At 37.3% G+C, this 27,381-nt stretch overlaps 2 protein-coding genes across 3 annotated transcripts in view; both read right to left on the bottom strand.

The window, feature by feature from the left end:
- The window catches only part of LOC127446901 (calcipressin-1-like), a 31,043-nt gene extending 21,050 nt beyond the window's left edge, over positions 1-9,993 (bottom strand). Inside the window, exons 1-2 of one of the 2 annotated variants that reach the window (XM_051708219.1) lie at positions 9,919-9,993; positions 9,523-9,636 (exon numbers count right to left, since the gene is read on the bottom strand). In XM_051708219.1, the coding sequence (XP_051564179.1) occupies positions 9,523-9,549 (27 nt within the window). In that variant the 5' untranslated portion in view covers positions 9,550-9,636; positions 9,919-9,993. Of the gene's footprint in view, positions 1-9,522 lie in introns of both variants that reach the window. The other variant, XM_051708217.1, reaches the window with a different exon arrangement.
- Positions 9,994-10,428: 435 nt separating this feature from the next.
- Positions 10,429-23,992, bottom strand: LOC127446896 (serine/arginine repetitive matrix protein 2-like). Its single transcript, XM_051708213.1, has 8 exons — positions 23,878-23,992; positions 21,091-21,227; positions 19,305-19,497; positions 18,080-18,150; positions 15,474-17,942; positions 14,904-15,340; positions 12,538-12,621; positions 10,429-12,362 (listed from the first exon to the last, which is right to left on the bottom strand). The coding sequence occupies exons 2-8, from the start codon at positions 21,116-21,118 to the stop codon at positions 12,360-12,362; spliced, it is 3,285 nt and encodes a 1,094-aa protein (XP_051564173.1). The 5' UTR covers positions 21,119-21,227; positions 23,878-23,992; the 3' UTR covers positions 10,429-12,359.
- Between the last annotated feature and the right edge of the window lie 3,389 nt (positions 23,993-27,381).

Below are 27,381 nucleotides of genomic sequence, written 5' to 3'. Positions count from 1 at the left end.
TTGCACTTGTGTATATGGCTGTGTGACAATAAATGTGATTTGATTTGATTTGAAAATAAAATAAATAAATAAATAAAAACACATCCTCAGACGACCTTCCTTCAAATATTCAACTACGCTGACAACCTTCCTTCAAATATTCGACTATGCATGTGTCATTTATACTTAGACAGACAGATGAAAACTGTATCTCGACTACACAGAAACTTGCTGTAGCTCAATTATAACTGTGCATGTAAATGTACTGAATGTCTATGGTGGTTATGGCCCCATTTATTTAATTACATTTTAGAGCCGGAACTATATGCATTTTAATACGTGTCCTAGAACTTGCTTCCTGTTTCCACATTGCAAAACAATGGAACAGATTTTCCTTTTTTCCATTCTCTGCGGCTGACTATTTTCCTATCTCTATTTTGCTCTCATCCCGTTTTCATCTAACTCAAGCTTTCTGCCTTACTTGGAAAAATGTTTTGTCCAACCTCAAACGTAACCAACTTGGGCTAATGCTGATGTCTAATCTTTGGATATCAATGCTTTAATGTGTATGAAGCCATCTTGGATAAAAGTAGTTTTAGCATGCAGACACTGTCACTAACAAAACCTGCATTGTGCGTCACTGTGGTAAATCAATCTCTAGACTGCACTATATAAAAAAGGGCTGTTGAAACAACAGGGCATTGCTCTACACTGTAATAACAATGTCTACAACTTGACTTACAGTAAGGCTATCTGATGGAGAGGATTTGTGTAACAGCCCAACAAAGTGACGTCAAGTGGAAAATTTCTTCAGAGACAACAAACACACCTATTCACCATCCTGCAATGTCATGATCCACTTGTAGGAAAATAGTACAATGAGTGCAATATTCTTTGTTATTTATTGCTTTGTTTGTTAACTCAGTTGCTTCACTTCTAAAGCCTTCCAAAACTTTGAACTACACTCAAGTGACACAGTGGGTATATATAATAAGCATATGGAAACTATAATAAGTTTCCATTTCCTGTAAGCAATGATTACTACTTAAATACATCATAAGCTGTCATTATTAATCAAATTATTGCGGATGCATCAGAGATCAGGGAACTTCCTAACGCTCAGTGGTTTAAATGTTTCATTGTGTGTGAAGGTTTTCTAAAACTTTACAGAACTAAAACACATATAAAAACACTGGATTGAGTCAGATACTTTTACAATGAGAACATTCTTTCCAAGTTCCTGTTTTCCTTGTTAACAAAAAAGAAACATGCTGACAGAGAAATTCAAGTCACAGCACTGATTACCAAATTTCCAAACTTACAAAAACAGTCCAAAAGTGTATTAATTGTAACACTAAAAAGATTTTAACCAGAACTTAACCAGAAAAAAACAGCCTAATAATAATAATAATAATAATAATAATAATAATAATAATAATAATAAATAATAAATAAAAAACACTATAATTAAATGTTTTATCTAGGTTACAGTCATTTACGTCTATCAACAAGTTATTGACCAGCCCATGTGATCTCTAGGGCTGGGTATCGATACAGATTTCCCAATTCGATTTGATTACGATTCACAAGCTCTCAATTCGATTACGATTTTGATTTGATCTTGATTCATATGTTTATATTTATTTAAGTTATAATGTCCCTTTTGCTTACATATGAACTAAATTCTCTCCCAGCTAATTGTACATGCTCTATATGAATTATACAGGGGACCTTCTAACTAGGTACAATATGAAAATATTAATTTTACTAATTATATTTTATTAGATTTTCATCATTTTGGTCACATTTTAGCTTTTTAAAAATTAACAAATCAATGTATTTAATCAATAAATATAATATAACATGGCATATATTATAATTTGTTACATTTTTATTGTTTTATTTCATAATTTGTACTATTTACACGTATTTACATTGATTTGTTGAACGTGCTAAAAATTGGTACTGTCTCTTTAAAGGAATCCTGCATTTCTGTAAACAGTGTCTTTAAATGAGTGCATGTTAATGAGAGAGACTAGAATGGCTTTATCTCATCTGTGCTATGCGTGATTAGAATTACATTTTTATTTTTTTGTTGTTTATGATCAACAATCATTTTTGCTTACAAAAGGTTATTAAAAGAGACATTATTCAGTGACAAATGGGTCGCGTGTATCTTGTCTTTGGACATGCAATAAAGGAATAGTTCACCCAAAAATTTAAATTCTCTCATTATTTACTCACCCTTATGCCATCCCGGGTGTGTATGACTTTCTCTCTTCAGCAGAACACAAATGATTTTTAGAAGAATATCTCAGCTCTGTATGTCCATACAATGCAAGCGAATGGGTGCCAACATTTTGAAGCTCCAAAAATCACAAAAGTCAGCATAAAAGTAATCCATAAGACTCCAGTGGTTAAATTAATGTCTTCACAAGTGATTTGATAGGTGTGAGTTAGAAACAGATCAATATTTAAGTCCATTTTTACTATAAATTCTCCTCCCTGGTCAGTCAATCTCCACTTTAACTTTCACTTTCACATTCTTCTTCTTGTGTTTTTGGTGATTCACATTCTTCATGCATACACCCTTGCAGAGAGAATCATTTCTAGCAGAAATGGACTTAAATATTGATCTGTTTCTCACCCACACCTATCATATCACTTCTGAAGATTTGGATTTAACCACTGGAGTCATATGGATTACTCTTATGCTGCCTTTATGTGCTTTTTGGAGCTTCAACATTTTGGCACCCATTCACTTGCATTTTATGGACCTACAGAGCTGAGATATCCTTCTAAAAATCTTTGTTTGTGTTCAGCAGAAGAAAGAAAGTCATAGACATCTGGCATAGCATGAGGGTGAGTAAATTATGAGAGAATTTTCATTTTTGGTGAACTATTCCTGTTTCCAAGCACCCCCTTGTTCTGAGCACAAGCCATAATCAAAATACAATGGCTGTAGTTCATCCCCACATTGTATTACAGGTATAAATGGGCAAAAAAAAAAAAAATACATCACGATGGCGCCACGGATGGCAGCCTCGGTGTGGAGCGCTTCTATTGTTTTGTTGTTTTTGTTTGTTTGTCCTGTGTTTAGTAATCTTTTTCCTGTCAGTTTTACCAGAGACGAACTGCTGAACATTCGACAGCATATACCAGTCAATCTTTTCCCGGATTTTGAAAATTCGGACGTTTTGTTTGACATTTTAGTCAGAGGCACGGCTGTGTTGTTTAAACACGCTTTGAGAAGCAGGCGAGGGAGATGAGCAGGCGCGCTGGTCAAGCTCCATCGGCGGGGCATTTGAACAACGCTGCCGAGCATTCATCTAGCGAATCTCCGCTCTCTCTCTAACAATACGGACGAACTACATCTCCTCACCTGCACAAACAAGGACTTTTCAACCTCTGCTGCCTTGTGCTTCACAGAAACCTGGCTGAGTGAAGCCATTCCGGACAGCGCATTACATCTGCCGGGCTTTCAGCTGTTCTGAGCGGATCGTAAAGCGGAGTTAACGGGGAAAACGAGAGGCGGTAGAACATGCTTTTACATCAATGAAAGTTGGTGTACAGATGTAACAGCGTTAAAGAGGATGTGCTGTCCTAATTTGGAAGTGCTCTTTATTAACTGTAAGCCTTTCTACTCGCCGCAGGAGTTTTCCTCGTTTATTCTGTGAGTGTATATATCACGCCAAACGCGTGTTTGAATGCGCCGCTGCAACAGCTGGCTGATCAAATCACAGACACAGAACAACAATACCCGGACTCAGTTATAATTATTCTTGGGGATTTTAACAAAGCAAACCTCACACGTGAACTGCCCAAATACAAACAGCACATTACATGCCCAACCAGAGACAGAAATATACTGGATCAATGCTACACAACAAAAAGGGTTGAATATCGCTCTGTCCCTAGAGCAGCTTTGGGACTATATAAGCCTGCTTTGACTGCACTGATTGGAGTGTTTTTGAGGCAGCAGCCACAGACCTGGACGAGCTCACAGATACTGTTACATCATATATCAGTTTCTGTGAGGATATGTGCATTCCTACTAGGACTTATTTAACATTTAACAACGGCAAACCATGGTTTACAGCGGAACTCAGGCAGCTTCGTCAGGCCAAAGAGGATGCTTACAGAGTTGGGGATAAAGTCTTGTACAATCAGGCCAGGAACACACTCAATAAGGGAATCAGAATATAAGAAGAAGATACTCTGAGAAGCTGAAAAACAAGTTTTCAGCTAACAACCCTGCATCAGTGTGGAGTGGCATGAAACAACTTACGAATTACAGGATTCTTACCCCCAACCCTGTGGTGGACCAACAACTGGCTGACGACCTGAATGTGTTCTACTGTAGATTTGAAAGGCCCAATCTCACACCCAACACCCACTCTGACCTTCACTTCACACAAACACCAACACCTCCTGCAACCCCCCTCCTGCTACTCAACCTGCACTTAAGATCTGTGAAAATGATGTGAGCCGCGTCTTTAAAAAACAAAGGATAAGGAAAGCACAGGGCCCAGATGGCGTTTCACCTGCATGTCTTAGATCCTGTGCTAACCAGCTGGCCCCCATCTTCACACAGATCTTCAATAGATCACTGGAGCAGTGTGAAGACCCATGCTGCTTAAAACATTCCACTATCATCCCCATCCCAAAGAAACCAAAAATCACAGGACTTAATGACTACAGACCTGTCACCCTGACGTCTGTGGTCATGAAGTCATTTGAGAGACTGGTGTTGACCCACCTGAAGGACATCCCTTTCTAGATCCCCTTCAATTTGCTTATCGAGCAAACAGGTCTGTGGATGATGCAGTCAACATGGAATTGCATCATATCCTGCAACATCTGGACAGACCAGGGACATATGCAAGGATCCTTTTTGTGGACTTCAGTTCGGCTTTCAACACCATCATCCCAGCTATTCTCCGGACTAAATTACAACAACTCTCTGTTCCCACGTCTATCTGTCAGTGGATTACCAGCTTTCTGACAGACAGGCAGCAGCTTGTGAGACAGGGGAAATTCACTTCCAGCACCTGTACAATCAGCACTGGTGCCCCCCACGGATGTGTGCTTTCCCCACTACTCTTCTCCCTCTACACCAACGACTGCATCACCACGACACCACTGTCATCGGCCTCATCCGAGATGACGATGAGTCTGAATACAGAAGGGAGGTTAAACAGCTGGCTTTCTGGTGCAGTCAAAACAACCTTGAGCTGAACACGCTCAAAACGGTGGAAATGATAGTAGACTTTAGGAGGAACCCACCAACACTGTCCCCTCTCACCATTCTAAACAGCACTGTGGCAGCAGTGGAGTCATTCAGGTTCCTGGGCACTACCATCTCACAGGACCTGAAGTGGGAGACCAACATTGACTCCACTGCGAAAAAGGCCCAGCAGAGGTTGTACTTCCTTTGCCAGTTGAGGAAGTTCAACCTGCCACAGGCACTGCTGATACAGTTCTACTCAGCGGTCATTGAGTCTGTCCTCTGCACTTCAGTAACTGTCTGGTTTGGTTCAGCTACGAAATCAGACATCAGAAGACTACAAAGGACAGTTCGGACTGCTGAGAGGATTATTGGTTGCCCCCTGCCCCCCCTTCAAGAACTATACACTTCCAGAGTGAGGAAAAAGGCTGGAAAAATCACTCTGGCCCCCACTTACCCTGCCCACTACCTTTTTGAACTGTTGCCTTCTGGCCGACGCTTCAGAGCTCTGAGCACCAGAACCATCAGGCACAGGAAAAAAAATTTCCCTCAGGCTATCCATCTCATGAAATTGCCCCATTGAGCAATAACAATGCGCAATACACATTTTAGACTTTTTTATATTTATCCAACACATCCAACATCTTCTGCCATTTCATTCCTCTGAAAAAAACAAAAACAAAAAAAAAACATTTGCACTGTACATAACAGATTTGTAATTGCACTGTACATAACAGATTGTATTAGATTTGCACTACCCATGTGTATGTGTGTACGTATGTATGTATGTGTGTGTCTGTACGTATGTGTATAATTAGTTTTATTTTTTATTATTATCTATGTCTTGCTGCTGTTTTTGTATTGTTTTTGTATTGTTGTACACTGGAAGCTCCTGTCACCAAGACAAATTCCTTGTATGTGTAAGCATACTTGGCAATAAAGCTGATTCTGATATCGCATTATTTAGTGGAAAATGGACTTAAATAATTATTCTTTATTTAGTAAATATGTCAAAATTTCCATAAATGTTGGACTAAATGTTCTATTGGGTGTTGTTCTCGGAAGCCTGCTAAGGGCAACTCATATGGAGATTACATCATTGAATAGGTAAGTGCGTCTTTATTACAGTTTCATTTTCATAAATCTCGTTTTGATATTTTGATATGTTGACATAAATTAAGAAATTACTCAGGCAGTAACATTTCTATTGTGTAACATTGACTAAATATCAAAGCTGAAGTATTACACCTTTCTTATGATGTATAATTTGTCACGGTTAAATAAGAATTGAATGTTAATAACATACAGTTAATGCAAACAATACCGATCGTAAGATTGCCGGCGATCCCTGCCAGTTTAAACGGAACAACTTTTACTCTCATTACGCAGTAAAAGGATCTCGCTGCTGAATACTCCACCACTATCCACCTTTTTCCTGGGGGTCTTACTGAGGAAATGAATGTGGGTGGGACATCTGCCGGAAGTTGTTTTACAGCATTCCCTATCTCTGGCTGCAGTCATTGCAGACCCTGTTTACAGCTGGTAATAAGACGTGTTTCGGATGATCCGATTGCAAAGGTCAATGCTAAATATAGTTGTAAACAGTATGGCCATTCTCTGTTGGCCGCTCTCATCAACAAGGTGTTTCTGTCTGCAAAACTGCCACTCACTGGATGTTTTTTGTTTTTGACACCATTCTGAGTAAACTCTAGAGACTGTTGTGTGTGAAAATCCCAGGAGATCAGCAGTTACAGAAATACTCAAACCAGCCGGTCTGGGACCAACATTCATGCCACGGTCGAAATCACTAAATATTTTTTTTTTCCCCATTCTGATGGTTGATGTGAACATTAAATGAAGCTCCTGACCCGTATCTGCATGATTTTATGCACTGCACTGCTGCCACATGACTGGCTGATTAGATAATTGCATGAATAAGTAGGTTTACAGGTGACGTAATAAAGTGGTCGGTGAGTGTATATATATATATATATATATATATATATATATATATATATATATATATATTTATATAGCTAGATAGATAGATACTGTAGATAAATAGAGAGAGATAGTGAGTGAGAGTGAGAGAGAGAGAGAGTATATCAATATATTTATATCAATATATAATGCCTGTGTGTGTTGTGTAATGGCTCTCTGTAAAAAAACGAGATGTACGGTTCGCCACCAGTGTTTCGATAAGCATTTGCACTGCAGTTCATTTCAAGTCTAACGACGCATCTGGAGCATTCGGTTTGGTAAAGAAAACAGCATCAAACAGATAGGAACAATGACAACCTCTGCTAATGCACCTGTATGGCTCTGTAGATGAATACGGTCCGCCTGTGTTTCATGTGGGTAAACTTTCTAGAGAGTGGCTGTCCAATTAACTGTTAGTATGTTAAATCAGTTAATGACATCACAGTACTTCACGCATTGGTGTGAAGTTGAAAGTGTCAAGCGGAGAAGATAAGCCACTGAGAGAGAAGCCCCTGCATCAATCAAGTCTCCTGACTGGGATCATCCTCGATTTGCAGTCATTTACAACAGCGATTGTCAAAAAACATTGACAAAACAGTCATTCTTTGCAGATTTTACATAATTTCAGCTTTAAGTTTTAATGTTGATTTAGTAATTAGAGAAAAGGACAATTACCCATGGTTTTATTATAGCAGTATTGTGGTAACCATGACTGTATGAACCATGGTTAATTTTGTGGTTACTACGGTTTTAATAAAAATACTATGGTAAATTGTTACTGCAGTAAAACCATGGAGAAACATGTTGAAGTGTTTGTTACCAAATTGAGTATTCTGTCTTTGAATTTGGCAGTAGTATTTTTTCTGAACAAAGCAAGTACTGTACCGAAACTGTGACCCTAAAGCCATGATACCAACCGAAACCGTGAGAAATTTAAACCGTTACACCCCTAGTGTGTGTGTATTTATAGGTCAGAGGAGAATAGCCAGACCGATTCAAAATAACAGGAAGGCAATGGTAACTGAAACTACCCTGGATTACAACAGTGCTGTGCATTTCTGAATGCCCAACGTCCCAAGCCTTGACATGGATGGGCTATTACAGTAGCAGACCACACAAATTCCACTCCTGTCAGCTAAGAACAGGAAACTGAGGATAAAGTGGGTGCAGGCTCACCAACACTGGACAGTAAAACATTGGAAAAACAGTACGTGTTCTGATAAATCTTGGTTTCTGCTATGACATTTAGGTGGAAGGGGCAGTATTAGCCATAAACAGCATGAATCAATGGATCTATCCTGCTTTGTGTCAATGGTGCAGACTGGGGTGGTGGTGTTATGGTGTTGGGAATGTTTTCCTGGCACACATTAGGGCCAATCAAGCATAGTTTAAATGCCACAGCAACAAGATCAGGAAACACTGCAATACAGCACATTTTGGATGTGGTGAATGGCAGATTCGCAGCATGAATGTTCAGCTGACAAATCTGCAGCAACTGCATGAAGCTATAATGACAACATGGACCAAAATCTCTAAGGAATGTTTCAAGCTTTGAAACATTTGTTGAAACCATGTCATGAAGAATTCAGGCTGTTCTGGGGGCAATGAGGAGTCCTACTCAGTATTAGAAAGGTGTACCAAATAGAATTGCTATTGAGTGTATATGGTCTGTGTACAATGGAGCCAAAAAGTATTTGAACACTGTCACGCTACATTTCATTGCATTAGATACGAAATATCAAACTAAAAGCCTTTTGCAAACAAATGATGCTAGAACTTTTCGTAAACTTATTTCAATATGACTAGCCAATTTTGCATCATCGTTTAACCAAATAGTTCCATAGTCCTTCTTAGGGCATGTTAGTTCCCCTCAAGTTCACACAGGTGTCCTAGCAGAGTAACCACAAGTGCAGTTTCTTCACATTTACTGTATTGACGTGTTTCATTCGTTTTTAAGAACAACTAGAAACTGTCTAAATCCTGAAGAGGACTGGTTCATAATTTAAACCCTCATAAACTTGTATTATTTCTTTAAAATAAATTCCACCTAGGTTTGACATTTTGTTATCTAATGCAGTAACATTCATACATTTATATCAGTACTACTTTTTGGGCCCACTGTATCTATTATGGTTCATACATCTATATAATCTGCATCTCAGACCTGTGGTTCATTAAATAAGAATATTGGACGAATAACAGAGAATAGATAACATATGTGGTCTATAAATGTTACAGATATATTTACAGTATATCCGTATTAAATATGCACAGGCTATGTATTTTATAAGAATAATGAGCAGGATAAATCCATTAAGATATTTAATATAACTCACTCTTAACGGGTTTTCAGAGGTAAACATATCCACAGGAACTTTCCAGGCTACTAGGGACTCAGGCAGGTCGGTGAAGTACACGTCCACGGTGACCTCAGTGTCCTCATTATTCGACTGTTGCATGATGTATATATGGAGAAAAGATAAGAAACCACTATCCAGACCGCAATACGTAATACTAAGTCAAGTTAAATAAGTTTAATTCATACTGAATTGGTGTAAGGGGTCTGGATCCTGTGGTGTAATAAGCTGATCTAACTATAATGCATGACAATTTCACCACCTTTGAACGACTACCACTCACTTTGTAAAAATTGACGTAATAGTTATTCTTTATTAACTGAAAGTAAGACTTAACGTTTGTGTTACCTGCCGGTTGTAACGGAAATAAATTACCTCGATTTAACTCTGCCTTTGTGGAAAATGTGGAAATGTCAGCTGCTACAACTTCCCGTTTCCTTTTACAACATCTTCAATGATTCCAGCAGGGGGCGTTAAGACATCCCTTTCTAATGACAGGATTTTGCCAATTTAAAGTTTTGTTTTAAACATTGAGCGGCAAATGTTATTAGTTAGCTACCAGTTTATTACTTTCTATAGACTGCACCAGCCAGGAGGAAAATGTAAATCGTATTAGATAATAATACGTTTATTTGAACTGGTTGAGATTCATTCAAATCCCTGAACGTCTTTGATCATATTGTAGTTGTTACACTAAAATGTGTAATCTTTTAAAGCATACAAATGTAAGGATTGCAATTGAAATATCTGTGAAATGATCAAACAAAATGAATTATCTAGTAAACACATACGACCGATTGGTTTGTCTACAAGAGCGCTGAGAAAAGTAACAGGTACCACGTGATAACACTGCGTGGGAGGTCTGAACAATAATTTACAACAGAATTATTTTTGTATACATTTTAATAGACACTGAATTAAAAATATACACTGAAGAGTTAATTTAAGAGATTATTTCGTCCCATCATACTTCAATAAGAGACAAAGTCGACGCGAAGTTCCTACCATCATTTAACAACATAATTTTGATCAACTCATTTGAAATGAAGAAAAGAAAATACATTTTCAAAAATCAATTACATAGTTTCATTTCACTTTTTTTTTTTTTTAATGTTGCCTTATATACAAAGTGTGTGCCATTTTGTTTCAATGTGATGAAAAGGATTTAAAAAACGCTTCACATTTTATGCTAGGAATGCGATGCTTGGCTTGTGTCTTAAATGCAACTTCTCCATAACAACCTTAATGTATCCTATGTGGCAATGCTCATTCCATGATAACATTATTTTTCCAATTAGGGGAACAAATATGGGACAAAATTAAACTTAATAATCCATGAGGTTTTAAAAATACAAATCCGCTTCACATTCCCAGTTGGAAAATTGGTTGAAATATCGATCTAATACCAAATACACTGCTCAAGAATAATTTATGCTTAATTGAGTTCATCAAGCCCTATCAATGCAGTGAAACATCACATGTATCTTCATTGTGGATGTTTCAGTGTTACATTGCCAAACCGTAGTGAGGCACACGTCTTCATATTGAAATGTACACTTAAACTGTTAACTTTTATGTCTACCTCAGACTTTTCTGAGGAGATTTGTAGGAGCCATGCTTTCATCACATTTCTTCTAAGAAATTAGGAAAATGATTGCAACAGTATCACAACAAAGGAGTGAAGTAAAAATAGACAATGCACACCTACACATTATACAGTACACATTAAAGTAGCCTAGTGTCTAAACAATTACCTTTATAATGTAAATCTTATGCGATGTAATGAACCCTGTGGCAGAATATTCTCAGTACTCAAAATACAGCATTCCGCCCTGCAGTGCTGGGTCAAAAAATTCAGTCAATTCATTTTACAGGATAAAACAGAACTGTATTACCACATTACTGCATCATGGTCTGTAGAGGAGAAGGGCGTATTTTATGATTCTCAATGTCAACAATGAATAGTATCTTCTGCGATTTTTAGATAAAGCCAGACCACAATGTCAGTCACCAGCAAGCAGCATGGCAAGGTTTAACCAAATGTATTTAAAAGAAAATCTGTGGTCAGTAACCTTACAATGCACATCAATGCAAACACCATCCATTAAGTATAGCACTCAAGTACAATTTCGAGTCTCAACATTTAATTGTTAAAAGTTCACAAAACTGTTAAGGAACAAATAACGGATTAATGAATTCTCCTTATCAATGTACTTAAACAACTGATTTACAATTAATGGTTTTTAAAAGACAGAGGCAAAAAATACTCAAACTCATCATTGCACATTAACGAAAAGATCTAATGTGTGGTTGAACCAAAAGCTCTGACCTGTGATCTAAGATATATAACAAATTATGTATTTTCTTTTTAAAGTTACACCTATAATTCTGAGTTAAAACTACCAGAGATCATTCTTAATGGCATCAAGAGGCACCATATATAGTAAAGGTGAGAACAGTCCTGAAAGTTAAACATTTCACTGTCAGCCTGGAAAGGTAGCATGTCTGTTTTAGACTTTAACCCCTTTGTTTCACTTTTAGACACACTAAACGGTCTAACCTGGTAGTTAAGTCCTATGGTAAAAAAATGTCCTGTAGTTTGCAGTTGTTGCAACAAGTGAAAATTAAAAGATAATTGTTGAAATAAACCATTGAAATCAAAATTTCAAGTTGCTCAAATATCCAGTCCTCTGAGCAAATGAAAGCTTAATTTATATGACAAAAAGCCTCTGGCAGAGCTCATCCTTTATCCCAAATATGAGCCACAGGTGTCCATTATCAGGACTGTTTTCGGAATACAGGAGGACGACAGTGGGTTACTGCAACATATTTAATAAAACATAAACAAGAGGTAAATACAAGCAAGGAAGATAGAAAACGGTATTAAAATCTGACCAAAAACAATGTTTTAGAACATATACGTAAGCTTGACCTAAAATGTGTCATGCACATATGTAGTATATAAATCAAAGAAATACTTGGATAATCACTCACCCGATTATCATCATCTTCATCATCAGAAACATGTGGTCTTGCAATCCTCATCTCCTCTTTACTCTCTGCAATCTGTTTACATTTCTAAAAAACAAATGATTAGCAAAAATGAATATTGACAATAAAGATGTGCTTTGATTAAACATATGCCATCTTGAAATAGACTATTACAGTGCATGTAAGGCAGCACTGTATTGATAGTCCTCAAACTTCCGATTCATGTTCACCAAAATGTTCCTCAATTAATTCAGCTCAAACCATTTAACGTATAGAAATTTGTCAAAGTCGATCAATCATTGTAAGATTTTGTAATTATTGCTGTCTTGTATTCATTTGCATACAAAATTGTGATTGGTCTAGCATCTGTTTAACCATACAGCGGCATTTACACTGAAAGGCAGTGCTTAAGTGTTGATTCTTGAGCACAGTTGTCTTAAGACGCGTACTGAGTGCAGGGTTCATACAGGCATCATTGAATGAAAATCAAAGGCTTTCAAGTACTCTTTCCAGAACCAAGTTTTCATTTTTAAGGACTTCACAGAAGAACTTGAAGCTTTCATATAATTCAGAGTTCCCAACTTGTATTACGAGTGAAATGAACAATATTACAAGTCAGATACTTGCAATTACAGTAATTCCAACATGGCATGAATGGACCATAAACAAATGTATAGGAGGTAATCAGCCAGGAAACGTAACTCACTATGTATAATATGTGAAAAAGTATATTCAGAATTTGTATGTCATCATTATTATAAACTCATTTTAGCTTTTATTTAGCTTCTATTTAATGATGTAATGACATTGTATATATATTTAAAGATGAGCTGTCACTGCAATAATATTTACTATTTGCAAATATTTTGCTTTGAGTTTACATTCATTTAATTGACAAGTACCAAAATGGTAATGTCTCTTTAAGATATCCAGCACTTCAGACCGAGTGTCTGACAGACATGTTTTTGGATGCACATTAACGAGAGAAGAGTTTCATTGCAAGTTTATCGCATCTGCACTATGTCTGACTAGAATTAATGCTTCTTTGTACTTTTTGATGAACAACTGTCTGTAAAGAACAGAAAGGATAATAAGAGACATTATTCAATGAAAAATAATTGCTTGGATCTCGTCTTTGATGGACACACATTAAATGGATTAGTCACATTACACTCGTCTTTAGAGGCATATGTGTTTAAAGGGAGAATCTTGTAAAAACAGTCTCTGGTAAAGTTTAACCAAAATCAGAGTTGACCCCTTAGATGCAGTGTAAATGTAACTATGGCATATCATGCCTCAAACTAATGCGATGGTGACATTACATGCAGCCAATCCATGAGGTATACAGGGTTCGTACAGATGCTTCAAAGTTCAATTCAAGGACTTTTCAAGCACATTTCTATTTGTTTTCAAGGACTATGCTTGAGATGTCATTAAAACTAGTTCTTTATTTGTTCATTTTAAATAAAAATATTTTATTCACTCAGTTAATTTATTTTTATAAAACACCACTTATTACAAGTACAACATATCTCAATGTGCATCTTTAACTAAATATTCTCAGTAACAATTCTTGGTTCATTCATGACGAAATTGATGTGTTATTGTAGTGTGCTCCCTTAAAATGCACTTTGCTTTCCAACAAAAGTGAATAATTGTGTCCGTAAACAGTAGTCTATACGACTCATGTGCTGTGTTCCATGTTTTCTAAAGTCACACAACAGAACTGACCCAAATTGCAAATGGATCATTCTCAAAAAATGTTGACTTTGCAACTTACAATTGAAATTTCCCATTCAGTTCCGTTTTTGCCCATAAAAGCTGAGGGTAAACATTTTGTAACATGTTGACATTATTTTTATTCATAAAGAACAACTGGGCTGTTTTTCTTTCTTTTGATATTTAATTTTGTTTCTAGAACGAAGCAAGTTAACTCTAAATAACACTAATGACTAAATTTTGAGAGTTCAATGGGGTACAACACCAAATTTTTGTGTGTGAAAATATTAAAGTTAAAATGTGAATCAATAACTTTTTAACATGCTGGAAAAAAAAAAAAAAAAAAAAAACACAATATGCATATTTAAGCAGCCTATGAAAATATTTTTAAAACATAAAAAAAAAAAAAAAAAAAAATGTTTTAACATTGATAACACCAATGCCATGAAATTAAGGGACAAACATTATTTTTAAATTGTTCAAATTATTAATAATAATTTTGTTTTGCTTTTTTGCACAATTGTTCGGGCTTGCACTAATGCTTCTATTAAAAAGAAGTACAAAATAAATACATAAATAACTTTAAATGTGCAACCTGGTTGTTAATGCTTGGATGTAAATATGTATAATTTTTCACAAATAAATCTCACCTCTGTGAATTCCTTGATGCTCATGCTGTTAGCCTGTTGAGTCACTTTCCTCTTGACCTCTTCAATGTTGGCGAGATTAGGCGTGGGTGCAGGAGGGGGCTTGTTGGTAATGGTGGGAAGGGGAGGCATCGAGGGCATAGCTGCCAGGGCACCCATATTAGAGAGGGCAGCGGTCATCGTTGCTGCTGTCATACTTGCCATGGCAGCATTCATTGTCATGTTTGGCATTGTAGGCATACCTGGTATGCCCATGGGCAGATTCATAGGTAAATTGGGCACAGGCAGTGGTAGAGGCAGAGACAAGGGGGTTGGAGCTGGTGTTGGCAGGGGTAACTGTAGAATTGCCTTCGGCTTGAGACTTTCAGGTATGGGCATTCCAGCTTTTGCACACATTGCAGCAGCATTAGCCTTTGCAATCTCCAACAGTTGATCTTTATCTGAGAGGGAAAGACATTAAAGAAACGCAGCTGTGATACAAACAGATATTTCTTATTACTTTGAAGTTAAATTAACTATTAAATATTGCTAACAATTGTATACTTGAAGGAGATGATAAAAAGGTATATTTACCTAGGTCAGTCAGGCGTGGTGGCGTCTTGCTAGAACTGCGGCGAGATCTCGAGGTAGACCTCCTTTTGCGGAGAATCAGAATTGGCGAGTGGCTCGGTTCACGTTTCCACCTATCACGTCTATCAAAAGACCTCCCTTGAAATGCTGGTCTCCTTCTGCGTGACACAGAGCGTGATCTTTTGGATCGCGACTGTCGAGCTCTTGACCGGGATCGAGATCTACGCTTTCTAGCAGGGGAACGCGATTTGGATCTCCTTTTACGGACTGGCGATCTAGACTTTGACCGTTTTCGCTTAGGGGATTTTGAACGCTTGGTCCTTGTGTGAGATTTAGACCTTGACTTTGCCCTCCGATTGGCTGATCTTGAACGTGATCTCCTTTTCCGAACAGGGGACCGTGATTTTATTATCCTTTTTCGACTAGGTGAGGGAGACCTGGATTTGCGTTTTCTTGCAGGAGACCTTGACCTCCTTTTTGCGCTCACAGATTTTGATTTGGATCGCCTCTTCTGGGTGGACGAAGCCGAGCTTGAGCGTTTTCTCCGAATAGGAGACATTCTATTGGAGGACTTTGATTCCTTTTTTTTTGTACTTGGTGAAGGTGATCGTGAACTGCCCGAGCGATCATCTTCATCTGACCCTACAGTCCCGCACTGAGGCACTGGTTCTGAGGAGGAGGACCTGGATCGATTTTGTCTTCCTTCACAATCGGAAGGATCTTCAAAGTCTTCATTATTTTTTTTACTTTGTTTGTCACATTCAGATAATTTTAAATCCTCATTTGATGTCTTTTGCACAGGTGAACATTCAGTAGACACTGGTTTCCATCCACTTGACCCCGCATTCTCTTTTAAATCTAAACTTTCCTTGCTAGTATCCAAAATGTGCAATTTAGTCTCAGATTCCTTTGAACTCTTATCCCTTGAAGATTTTTTTTCTTTAGAAGGAGTGGGAGATTTAGAGTATGCTTTCTTGGCAGGGGACAGACTATCAGATGACTTTTGTTCCCTGGAAATAGATCTTGATGCGTCTCTCTGTGAAACAGATCTTGATCGTTTATCTTTATTCTTTTTAGGCCTTCTTAATTTGGGGGATTCAGACTTTGAATTAAGTGAAGATGATCGTGACTTGGATCTTTTGCATCGCGGTGGAGATACTGATTCTGACTTTGTGCTTAGAGGGCTTCTGGATTTTGAACTCCTTTGACAGACTGCAGGAGATCTTGATTGAGAGGGTCTAAGGCGTTGAGCGGACCGAGACTTACTTCGACATCTTGGACTTAACGAACTTGATCGATTTCTACGCAAGGACCTTGATCTAGATCTTTTGTTCTTCCTCAAGTCTGATCTTGATCTCTTTAGGATCACAATGGATCTTGAGCGTGTTCGCCTTGCTCTTCGGACAGATCTGGACCTGGACCGTCTTTTCCGAGATATAGGTGTCCTTTTGCGAGAGCGAGACCTTGAGCGTCTTCCTTTCCATCCAGATCTGGATCGTGATCTTGAGCGACGAATCTTCCGTCGAGAAATGGATTGTTTTGATCTCGAGCCTGAACGCCTTGGTTTTCCAGCTGACCTAGATCTTGACCTGTGACTACGCCATGGGGACCTGGTCCTTGATCTTCTAGTCCTTTCATTAGATCTTGAGTCAGAGCGATACCCTCTCCTTCCAGAGACTGACCTTGACCTGCGTCCAGGTTTCTTTATTGCTTTGGATGGTGACCTTCCTGATGGAGATCTTGAGTATCTTGTTTTTGCTCGATCTTTCCCACCAGAGGCAGACTCAGACCTCTCCCTTGAAGACGAACTGTCATTACGATGTCCTGATTTACCAAATGACCGCTTTGGAGTTCTGGAGCGACTATGTTTAGATTTTGTCCCTTTAGTGTCTGAGAGTGATCGTGACCTTGACCTGGAGAGGGACAGTTTTTTCTTATCTTTCTGTTTCCTATTTGCTTCCTTTGAGATATCCTTCTGCCCAGCTTGCTCTTTATGCACATTCTCTTGCTTAGGGATAATATCAGGAAGTTCTTGAGCTTTACTTAAACTTTCATGTTTGCCAATAGATTCCACATGTCTGTCCCTCTCAGTATGAGTCTCGTTATCTGCAATTAGTGCACCCTCAGGAGAAACATTTCTTCTCCCTCTTGGTGTCAAGCTTTCTTCTTCACTGTGATCAGGAGACACATTTATCTTTTTATCTTCCAGTTGGGGTATGCAGTCTTTAAATTTGTCCTTGGCTGCAGTGATGGGTGACTTCCTATCCAACTTTAAGGACTCCAACTGCAACTTTTGTGATTGTTTGGACTCGGGTTCCGATTCTGACCCCGATACTGAGGTACTCTCTGATCTGGAGCGAGATGAGGATTTTTTCCCTTGCTTTTCGTCCTCTTTACGTCGTCTTTTCTTCTTCTTCTTCCCAATGCGATGTTTCTGTTTTTTTCTGTTTTCACCTTCCTCATCACTAAGATCTGGCAAGAAATATATTTTTATGGTTTAATAAATTCATTCTTCAGAATACACATTTCTGGTTTAATCGTACATGCACGTGTAATAATAACCTGTGCCTGTGGTCTGTTAAGCTTTGTAATATATAGAAAGCAAATACCTTCTGTACAGTTTTTTGTAGCATTTGCACGATCATCTGCCTCAATGTTCGATGAGACATCTTTTTTCATGCTAGAATACAAAAGTATAAATTTTTAATGAAAATAAATACAGCATCTAGGAAACTTTGATTGAAACACTGTGTTGCCTATAGGGCTGTCAACTGGGCAGAGAAACTAAGTTTGAATTTTGACCTTAAATATTTTCAAAATTCTAATAATATTCAAATTTTAAAGTCAGCTGATTTTTTTTAATTGACATTGTTTCCTTAGTCCACAAGAGGGTGCATTAAATACATAAACCATACAGCACCGTTATATTACTGCAAATAACATTCCTGGCTTTAAAAAAAAAAAAAAAAAAAAAAAAGGAGCATTCCATTTTCAACTAATGTGCATAAACTAAATAAAACGTTTTAGCCGGTCCATATTTTCAAATGTTAAGTGGGGGGGGACGCTTCAATAGACAGTTCACATGGTGTTACACTTACTGATGCCAAAGTACTACCCCCGACTCAAACTTCATAATAACAGCGAAATACCACATTGTTTTTTTATTTAGTACAGTTGTATGTAGGGTAGCATTATTCCCAGATGTCAGTGGTATTTGGCTGAACTCGGTTGTGAAGCGTCTCAGACTATGAGCCCAGGCAAGAGGCTGTTCAAACAGACGGAATACAACAGACTGGAACCGAATGCGAGAATCTCAAAACACATATTTCCAAGTTGAACTCCTTTCCCGACAAAGTGTGTAAACAACTCATTGCTTAATCTGAGAAATGCTTTTAAGAGAGCAAGACACAACAGCCAAAGACCTCCGCCAACTGTAAGGGGCGGTTCACACCAAACGCTTTTGCAACCATCTATTTGTTTTTCTATGTAACGCGTGCAAGACGAACGTCTTTGTTTCGCTTTGATTTTGTTTATTCAGCGTCTCGTGCAGGAGCATTGTTTTTTAGATGCTGTCTCTAATTAAAAATACATTTAAAAAGTATCTTGAGACACTTGCTTTCTGTTAAACTGTATTTGTTGCACTGTGTATAGCCTTTTTTTGCGCAAGAACGCAATCGATCTGAAGTCATAGTCAGTGCTTGGCACAAATCCAAAATTCGAATACACAGTTTTAGCATTTGAATGTGCATTTTTTTTTTCCTTAAATTCGATGAATATTCGAAATTTTAATTTTAATTTGACAGCCCTAGTTGCCAAGCAACCAAACAAACTCACCTAGTTCTTGTTCGAGAATCTCCATCTGTCTCTACTCCAGATTCAGAGCTACTCTCTTTTTCACCCTTTCGCTTCTTTCGTTTCTTCTTACTTTTGTGTTTCTTATGTTTCTTGTTTTTCTTTCTTGGGGTCTCACTGCCATCCTTAACAGTAATGCCTTCATGTGGAACAGCAGTATCAGTTGGGTCATCCTCTGTGGAGGAAACACACGATTTAAAAACATATTTGATGAACAAACACAGCCTACAACAGGGGTGTCAAACTCAGTTCCTGGAGGGCCGCAGCCCTGCAGAGTTTAGTTCCAGCCCTGCTCCAAAATGCCTCCTTGTAATCTTCAAGCACTCCTGAAGATCTTGATTAGCTGCTTCAGGTGTGTTTAATTAGGGTTGGAACTAAACTCTGCTGGACTGTGGCCCTCCGGGAACCAAGTTTAACATGCCTGGCCTACAGTATGAAACGTGTGGTGATTACAACAAAAACTTCTATCTCCTCGAGGAGGACAATAACAAAGGAACATTTGTTTTTTATGTTTCAAACTTATCCTATGACAAAAATCACATGATGGGAACATCAATACAGACATCTGGGAGGGCAATGTGGAATACTAAAACAAACTATAGGGCAGGTACAGCAATTCTTATCTATTGTGAAAATTAAAAACTTGCCTATATGGAGACATGTAAAACTCTCCCATTCTAAGGGCCCTATGAGTTTCGCGTTGAGGAAAACATGGATGGAATCGCAGAATCTAGTCATAAAAAACGGAATTAACGACAAAACTCGGAATGTCGCAAAATGTGACATATTTGGGATAAAATCATCGTATGAATGCACAATGAATAAAAACCGTGATAAGTCCTAGTGTGAATACTAAACCACAAAAGGCTGAGATTTAATGAAATAAATGCACAAAATGAATGTTAAGCACCCACTCATACACTGATAACACATTATCACAAGCATCACGCATGTTCTGTGTGTAGATGACAGAAAGCAGTGTTTATTAACTTTAAAGTGTTCAGCAAATACAGACTATATGCTAATATAATAAAATCATAGCCTTTTGCAGTTTAATAAGCACATTTAGCCATATAATAAACTGCTTATCCGGAAGTGTAAAGCTGTCGTCAAAAAAAAAAAAGAAAAAAAAAGACAAAGTGCTTCATTTGGCTTTCCACTAAAATAAAAGCTCAATTTAACTAGACGCATGACATTGAAGAAATTGTGACAGAAATATATTACTACTGTATAGTATAATATTTAATATAATAATAATAATAAATAATAACTCCATTATATTTAAGCAAGAATGCTGTTGTACAGAAAAAGTTTTCATCAATGCTTTCAGTAATACTGTGATGCTCTGCTGTGCAGCACTGCATTTGACAAAAAATAACTACAATGTTGTGTTTTCGATTGTGCAGTAAGAATCTGTATGGAAGCACATAATTTGATAAAAAAATAATGCAATGGAATGTTGAAAAGTAATTGTTCTGTTTTAATTTAATTAAAGTCTAATTAAATTATCAGATTCGGCTATACAGTTTGTGATAAAATTTAATTAAACTTTAAAACATGGAATTCAGAAAAAAATAAAAGGGAAAACATGGAATTTGGGAAAAAATTTGAAATCAATAAAAATAAATCAATAAAATAAAATGGATTTCACAGGGCTCTACATTATTTTCTCAATGTAATTAGTTATAAGCAACCTTCCACATAACTTCTTGATTAAGTACACTGCTAAATTATGAATTCATAAAGAGGCAAAACATTAGTAACTTACCAGGACCGGTGTTCGTGGCACATTCCATATCAAAAACCAGTACAACCAAATTCCAATCTTAGTTTTAGGTGTGAAATTCTGCTGTCCTTGCTCTGCAAATTGGGATACACAAAATGTGTTGACCCTCAATTTTCACTCTGTAAAGAAAAACAATGAACTTTACTAATACAACTTATTAAATTAGCTAACTGTTCAGTCCATATTCTGGGGGCAAAAGAATGAGTTGGAAGCCTCTCAGACGTCTGCACAACTTTAACAATGTTCTAAATAGAACATTAAATGCAACAGAAGAAAAACAGAAAAAAGGAATAGATTAAAAGCAGGGCTCAACAATAAGGCAGGCAGGCCAGACTGCTTAGGACTACAGTTAATTGTGTTTTGGGCCAGTTGATGGGACTTTTGCCCTGATATATTTTGATAAACAGTCAGAAATGTATGATGGTGCTAGGTCATCAAGTGCTTTTAAAACCATAAAAAGAACAGTAAAATCAATCCTGTATTTTGCAGGTAATAAATGAGCTAAAACAGGTGTAATGTGGTCTCTCCTCCTGGATCTTGTAGGCACTCTGGCTGCATCATTTTGTACCAGTTGCAGTTTATCTATACTATTCATAGGTAAGCCTGTATAAAGTGCTTTACAATAATCTATGTGAAAACAAAGGGTCTAATTTGTAACATGTCTATGATAAAAACAGGTCCAAGTAATATAATTTATGCAAGACTTAAAATTCAGTTCACTATCTAGAAATGTATATATCATCCTTTTGCAGCATTTATGAACTTAAATAATCATCACAGAATTTCCAGCTATTACAGCAAATTAAACATCTAGTAATTTAATTAAAGAAAACTTACATTTAATGAAAGCTAAAAAATATATATATCTTTGTCACACAAAATTGTGTTGCTTAAAAAAAAATAAAAAAAATAAAAAACGTTATTTATTTTTGCTCTAGGCCAAGAAAACATCTGAACTACTCGCCCAACTGGGCAAGCAGAAAAAAAGCAGAAATCCTTAGTGAATTTTTTAAGTCCTGAACAGACAAAATTAAAGGCTTATTTGTGAGTTGCATGAGCATGTTACATAATATCTGACCCACTTGGATGAACACAGAGCTTGTACTCAATCAGTAGAGTTGTTACACAATAAAACCAGTCTGGCAAATCACTTTTGATCCTCACACGATTAAAAACAATTGACTGTTTAACCAGTGAACCATGCCGGTGTTTTACATAACTTATGTTGCAAAAAAGTGTACTGAAACAGCGTTATTCACGTGATTGTGGCAGTTCACAACTCTCATGGTTATGGGAACTCTACAAAAAGGACTAACTTTGATGGCTAAGGTTTCTAAAAATCTGTGCTGTACAAGCACAGTATACAACATGTTGCAGAATGTAATGCTTTCCACAGATGAAGGCAAACCTAACACTCATAGCAAAGTACTAGTCATTACACACACACACACACAAATTACCATGGCAACCAGTTTGCCCCAAAGTGTCATAGCTTTACAAATATAGAATATCATTCAAAAAATTTATTATGCATGACACTATGGTTACCTCATTAAATTTGGGCAAACCCACAGCCATCCAACCGCCAATTGTATCACAACCAAGTACCACCTCTTTCAATAATTTACCATGGTAATTACAGTCTGCCCCAAAATGCTATTGCTACAGTTGTGTTCTACAGGAGATTCATAAATGTGGCATCTTTCTTCTTTAAAAGCCTGGACTAAAAAATTAAAAAAAAAAAATCCTTAATCTGCATTTTAATTTCTATTTTTTTTTTCACTAAATATGAAAGTGATGGCTAATACTAAGTTCCCTGTTAAAGTATACTATGGAAACGTTTAATTGTAGCAACAATGACTGTGGTAACTATGCTGTTTTGGTGGAAACTACCGTCATCATGGAACAAGCGTGAACTGGGAATATTCGAAATATATTAATATTCAAAATACGCTCCTAATACTATTTGGATATAAACTATATGTCAGAAGAATTCAGAAAGGTAATAAATAGTGCTATCACAGAGGTGTAAACATGCAACTGCAAGTCTAGAAACAAGAACGTAAGAACAACGTAGTTACCCAAACACGACAATCAACCAGCGCAGTTTTTTCAACCGGCTATCCATGCCAAACATACAGGAGCACATATATAAATAATAAATAATACATTACATTGAACTTGTACATGTTCCCGTGAACAATGTTAGCCAAACTGATTAGCATGGCGAAGAATGCGCACGAAAACACAGCTCGCGTGACCTCAAACAAACCTAATACGCTCAACAATATACGGCATAATTGTGAGTATATTTTCATGGCATTTCAGCACATGTAATTGCGAAATACCAAATGTTCTTACGTGGTTGTTTACGTGTCGTTTCATTCAAAAGACATAAGAGACTAGCCTCGCACGCGGCTTCAGCACGCGCATCCTACAACTGCAAACGTGCCCAGTACTTATGATGACTACGTGTTTTTTTTTATTATTTGTTTTTTTAGGTGCGATACAATTAATCTGTTTAGTTGGGTTGTATAAAACGACGCGTGCGTAAAAATAGCAATGCATCGAAAAATTAAGGTTGGCTTAATGTTTTCGCTCATCACGCGGACAAAGACTCGTTAGCATATGTTAGCTTAGCATCCCATTTGCAACAGGCTTTAAAACAAACGCGTATAGTAATAGTAGCACCCGATTCGGTTATATCTGCCATACTCTTAATTTTAAGTGCTACTGTTCTTGGCGAATATTTTATTCACGTCTACTGACCTGTGTCCTTGAATTGTTTTGTATCAGTTACGAAACCTCTGGAAAGTTGCTCGCTGTTGGTCGCCATGACACTCAGACCACAATTAGTCCGCCAGTAGTATCCCAGAAACACACGGGGACCGCAAGGTTTCTTCGTTTATCTCTTACATAAAGTACAAAGCATACAGCGGCATCTAGTGTCTTCTTAATGAAATTCACAATTTCCTTGCATGTTTGACCACCACGTTATTTTCAGGGTGTATGTTATTGTTGATGCAAGTACATTCAATTCATCCCAGCTGTAAGACTTAGCTAATGCAAATCCATGATCCCACCTCTATCTGTCAGTGTCTCTACCAGCTTTTTGACAGACATGCAGCAGCTAGCGAGACTGGGGAAATTCACTTCCAGCACCTGTGCCATCAACACTGGTGCCCCCCAGGGATGTGTGCTCTCCCCACTACTCTCCTCCCTGTACGCAAATGACTGCACCACCAAGAACCCCTCTGTCAAGCTCCTGAAGTTTGCAGATGACACTACTGCCATTGGCCTCATCCAGGATGACGATGAGTCTGCATACAGAAGGGAGTTTGAACAGCTGGCGGAGTGGTTGTCTGGTGCAGTCATAACATCCTGGAGCTGAACACGCTCAAAACAGTGGAGATGATAGTGGACTTTAGGAGGAACTCCCCAACATTACCCCCTCTCACCTTTCTAAACAGTACTGTGGCATCAGTGGAGTCATTCAGGTTCCTGGGCTTTACCATCTCACAGGACCTGAAGTGGGAGCCCCACATTAACTCCACTGAAAAAGCCCCAGCAGAGGTTGTACTTCCTTCACCAGTTGAGGAAGTTCAACCTGCCACATGCACTGCTGATACAGTTCTACTCAGCAGACATTGAGTCTGTCCTGTGTACATCTATAACTGTCTGGTTTGGTTCAGCTATGAAATCGGACATCAGAAGACTACAAAGTACAGTTCGGACTTCTGAGCTGATTATTGGTTGCCCCCTGCCTTCCCTTCAAGAACTGTCTTCTTCCAGAGTGTGGAAAAGTGCTGGAAAAATCACACTGGAACCCACACACCCAGCCCACTAACTTTTTGAACTGTTGCCTTCTGGCTGACGCTTCAGAGCACTGAGCACCAGAACCGGAACCCATCTCATGAACAGTTAAAACTGCCCCATTGATAATAATATACAATAATTATGTGCAATACACAGCTTAGTCTATTTATATATATCTATTTATATTTATGTATCTATATTTATTTATACATTCCCTTGCACTATCTGTATATAACAGATTTGTATTTGTACATCTATCTATCTATCTATCTATCTATCTATCTATCTATCTATCTATCTATCTATATATATATATATATATATATATAGTTGCAAATGAAATTATTCAACCCCCGAAGACAGTAAGGATTTACAAAGGTAAGCTTTTCTGATGACCCAGAATTTTTAAACAGTTGAGTGACACATTCAAAGTCATAGTGTGAATATATAACCTAATATTTCTAAATAGCAGGATTTTTAATAAATACAGCCATGTCATAATTATTCAACCCCTATTGCATGTAGCTGTTTCTTAAATATGTAAGGCTACACAAGTAATTGTTTTAAAACAAAATTAAGTCATCAATCTGCAATGGCACTTATTTAAGTTTTAAAATGTATGTTTAGCGTTGTAAGCAAAAATGTATTTCTATGCAAAAAATGTCTCAAAAGCTAATAGAGGAGATTATTTCATTACACAAGAAAGGTCATGGCTAAAAGCACATTTCCAAGGCACTTCAGTTTCCAAAGTTGGCAGCACCATTCATACATTTTTTAAATATTGTACAACAGCAACCTTCTTGGGGTGTGGAAGAAAGCAAAACTTCACCAGGGGAAATGTTGACTTGAATATTCAAGAAGTAATTAGGAAAGACCTATGGAGTCCTGGAAGAAGGTTTTATAGACGTAAGACACTAAACTGAAAATGAGTTTTAGACCCATGGGTCAGCAGTACGTCTGGAGTAAGATGACAAGGTGATGACAAGAATGACACCATCCCCAGAGTCTAGCATGGAGGTGGATCAGTCCTGTTATGGGGGTGTTTTGCAGCTGTAGGAAACGGCTATCCTGACTATGTGACTGACACCATGGATTCTTTCAGATATCAGGCCACTTTGGCATGAAAAATGTGATGCCTTCAGTGTGTAAATTGAAGCGCGGTGATCACTGAACTTTCCAACAAGACAATTACACCAAGGATACATCCAAGTTATCCAAAATCTGGTTCAGGGATGGGTCGTGGAATGACCTTGAATGGCCCTTTCAGTCCATCATTAACATATCCTTGAAAATCTTTGTTGGGATTTCAAGGAAGCAGTGGCAGCACAGAAACCAAAGAATGTCAATGAGCTGGAAGCTTTTGCTCATGAGAAATGTGTAAAAATTCTAATAGAGAGGTGTCCGAAGCCTGAGAACACTTACCTGAAACATTAATTTGCTGTTATTAAGGATAAAGGATGCTCCACAAATGATTGATTTTGGGGGTTGAATATTTTTGACATAACATTTCTGGAGAGAATTAGTTATTTTTTATTTTAAAATTTTGGTAAACTTGTTCTCAAAATCACTCAAATGTGTATTAAAAACTTACTTTGACCGTTTACTGAGGTTTTAGATGATGTGTTTTAATTCACATCACCAGAATGTATTGCTGGTCAGGGGGGTTGAATAATTTCGATTGCAACTGTATATGTCTTATTGTGTATTTCTATATATACTTATATTTTCTATTCGCTTTTTATTTTTATTCATTTTTTTTATTTTTATTATTATTATTATTATCTCTGTCTTGCTGCTGTATTGTTTGCGCACTGGAAGCTGCTGTCACCAAGACAAGTTCCTTGTATGTGTAAGCATACTTGGCAATATAGCTCATTCTGATTCTAAAATTTTCACATTTAAGACGAGATACTTATTTATCATTTAAGCTTTATTCAATGTCATTCATTCAAAAGTTAAAAAAAAGAAAACTATCCAGTAAGTGAAAGGATGGTATTTGGGGTAATAAACCCCCCTGTTGCAGGGGCTAAAGGCCCTTAAAAACACATAGTTTTTTTTTTGTTGTTGTTTTTTTTTAAAGTGGGGTGAATAGATTTGTTCTGAAAAATGATCAAAGTGGGCTCACACTGACTCATTTAATCACAATAGAGATTAATTTGTTTTTAGAATACTTGAGATGTTATAAAATTCCAAATGTGTTTGAAATTAACAGGAAATCATGTATCCTTTTCTGAAGTGGTTATTTTGAGTAAGCATTATCTTAATTTGTTACTCAAAATGCATCTTGCTGTATCAAAACTATTTGCAATAGTTGACAAATGTTGCACTATAACTATTGCCCCTATATCTACATAATATGACTATAATCTCCCATAGGGGCCTTTTACCCCAAGTGTTGGGTAAAAGCTTAATTTTAATCAAAAACAACCTTCCATTTTTATTAACTTTTCACATAAA

Source organism: Myxocyprinus asiaticus, chromosome 10, assembly GCF_019703515.2.
Source record: "Myxocyprinus asiaticus isolate MX2 ecotype Aquarium Trade chromosome 10, UBuf_Myxa_2, whole genome shotgun sequence".
In the NCBI taxonomy this organism is placed as follows: domain Eukaryota; kingdom Metazoa; phylum Chordata; class Actinopteri; order Cypriniformes; family Catostomidae; genus Myxocyprinus; species Myxocyprinus asiaticus.
The sequence above is the reverse complement of the archived record's forward strand: the minus strand, read 5'-3'. Positions and strand labels throughout refer to the sequence as shown.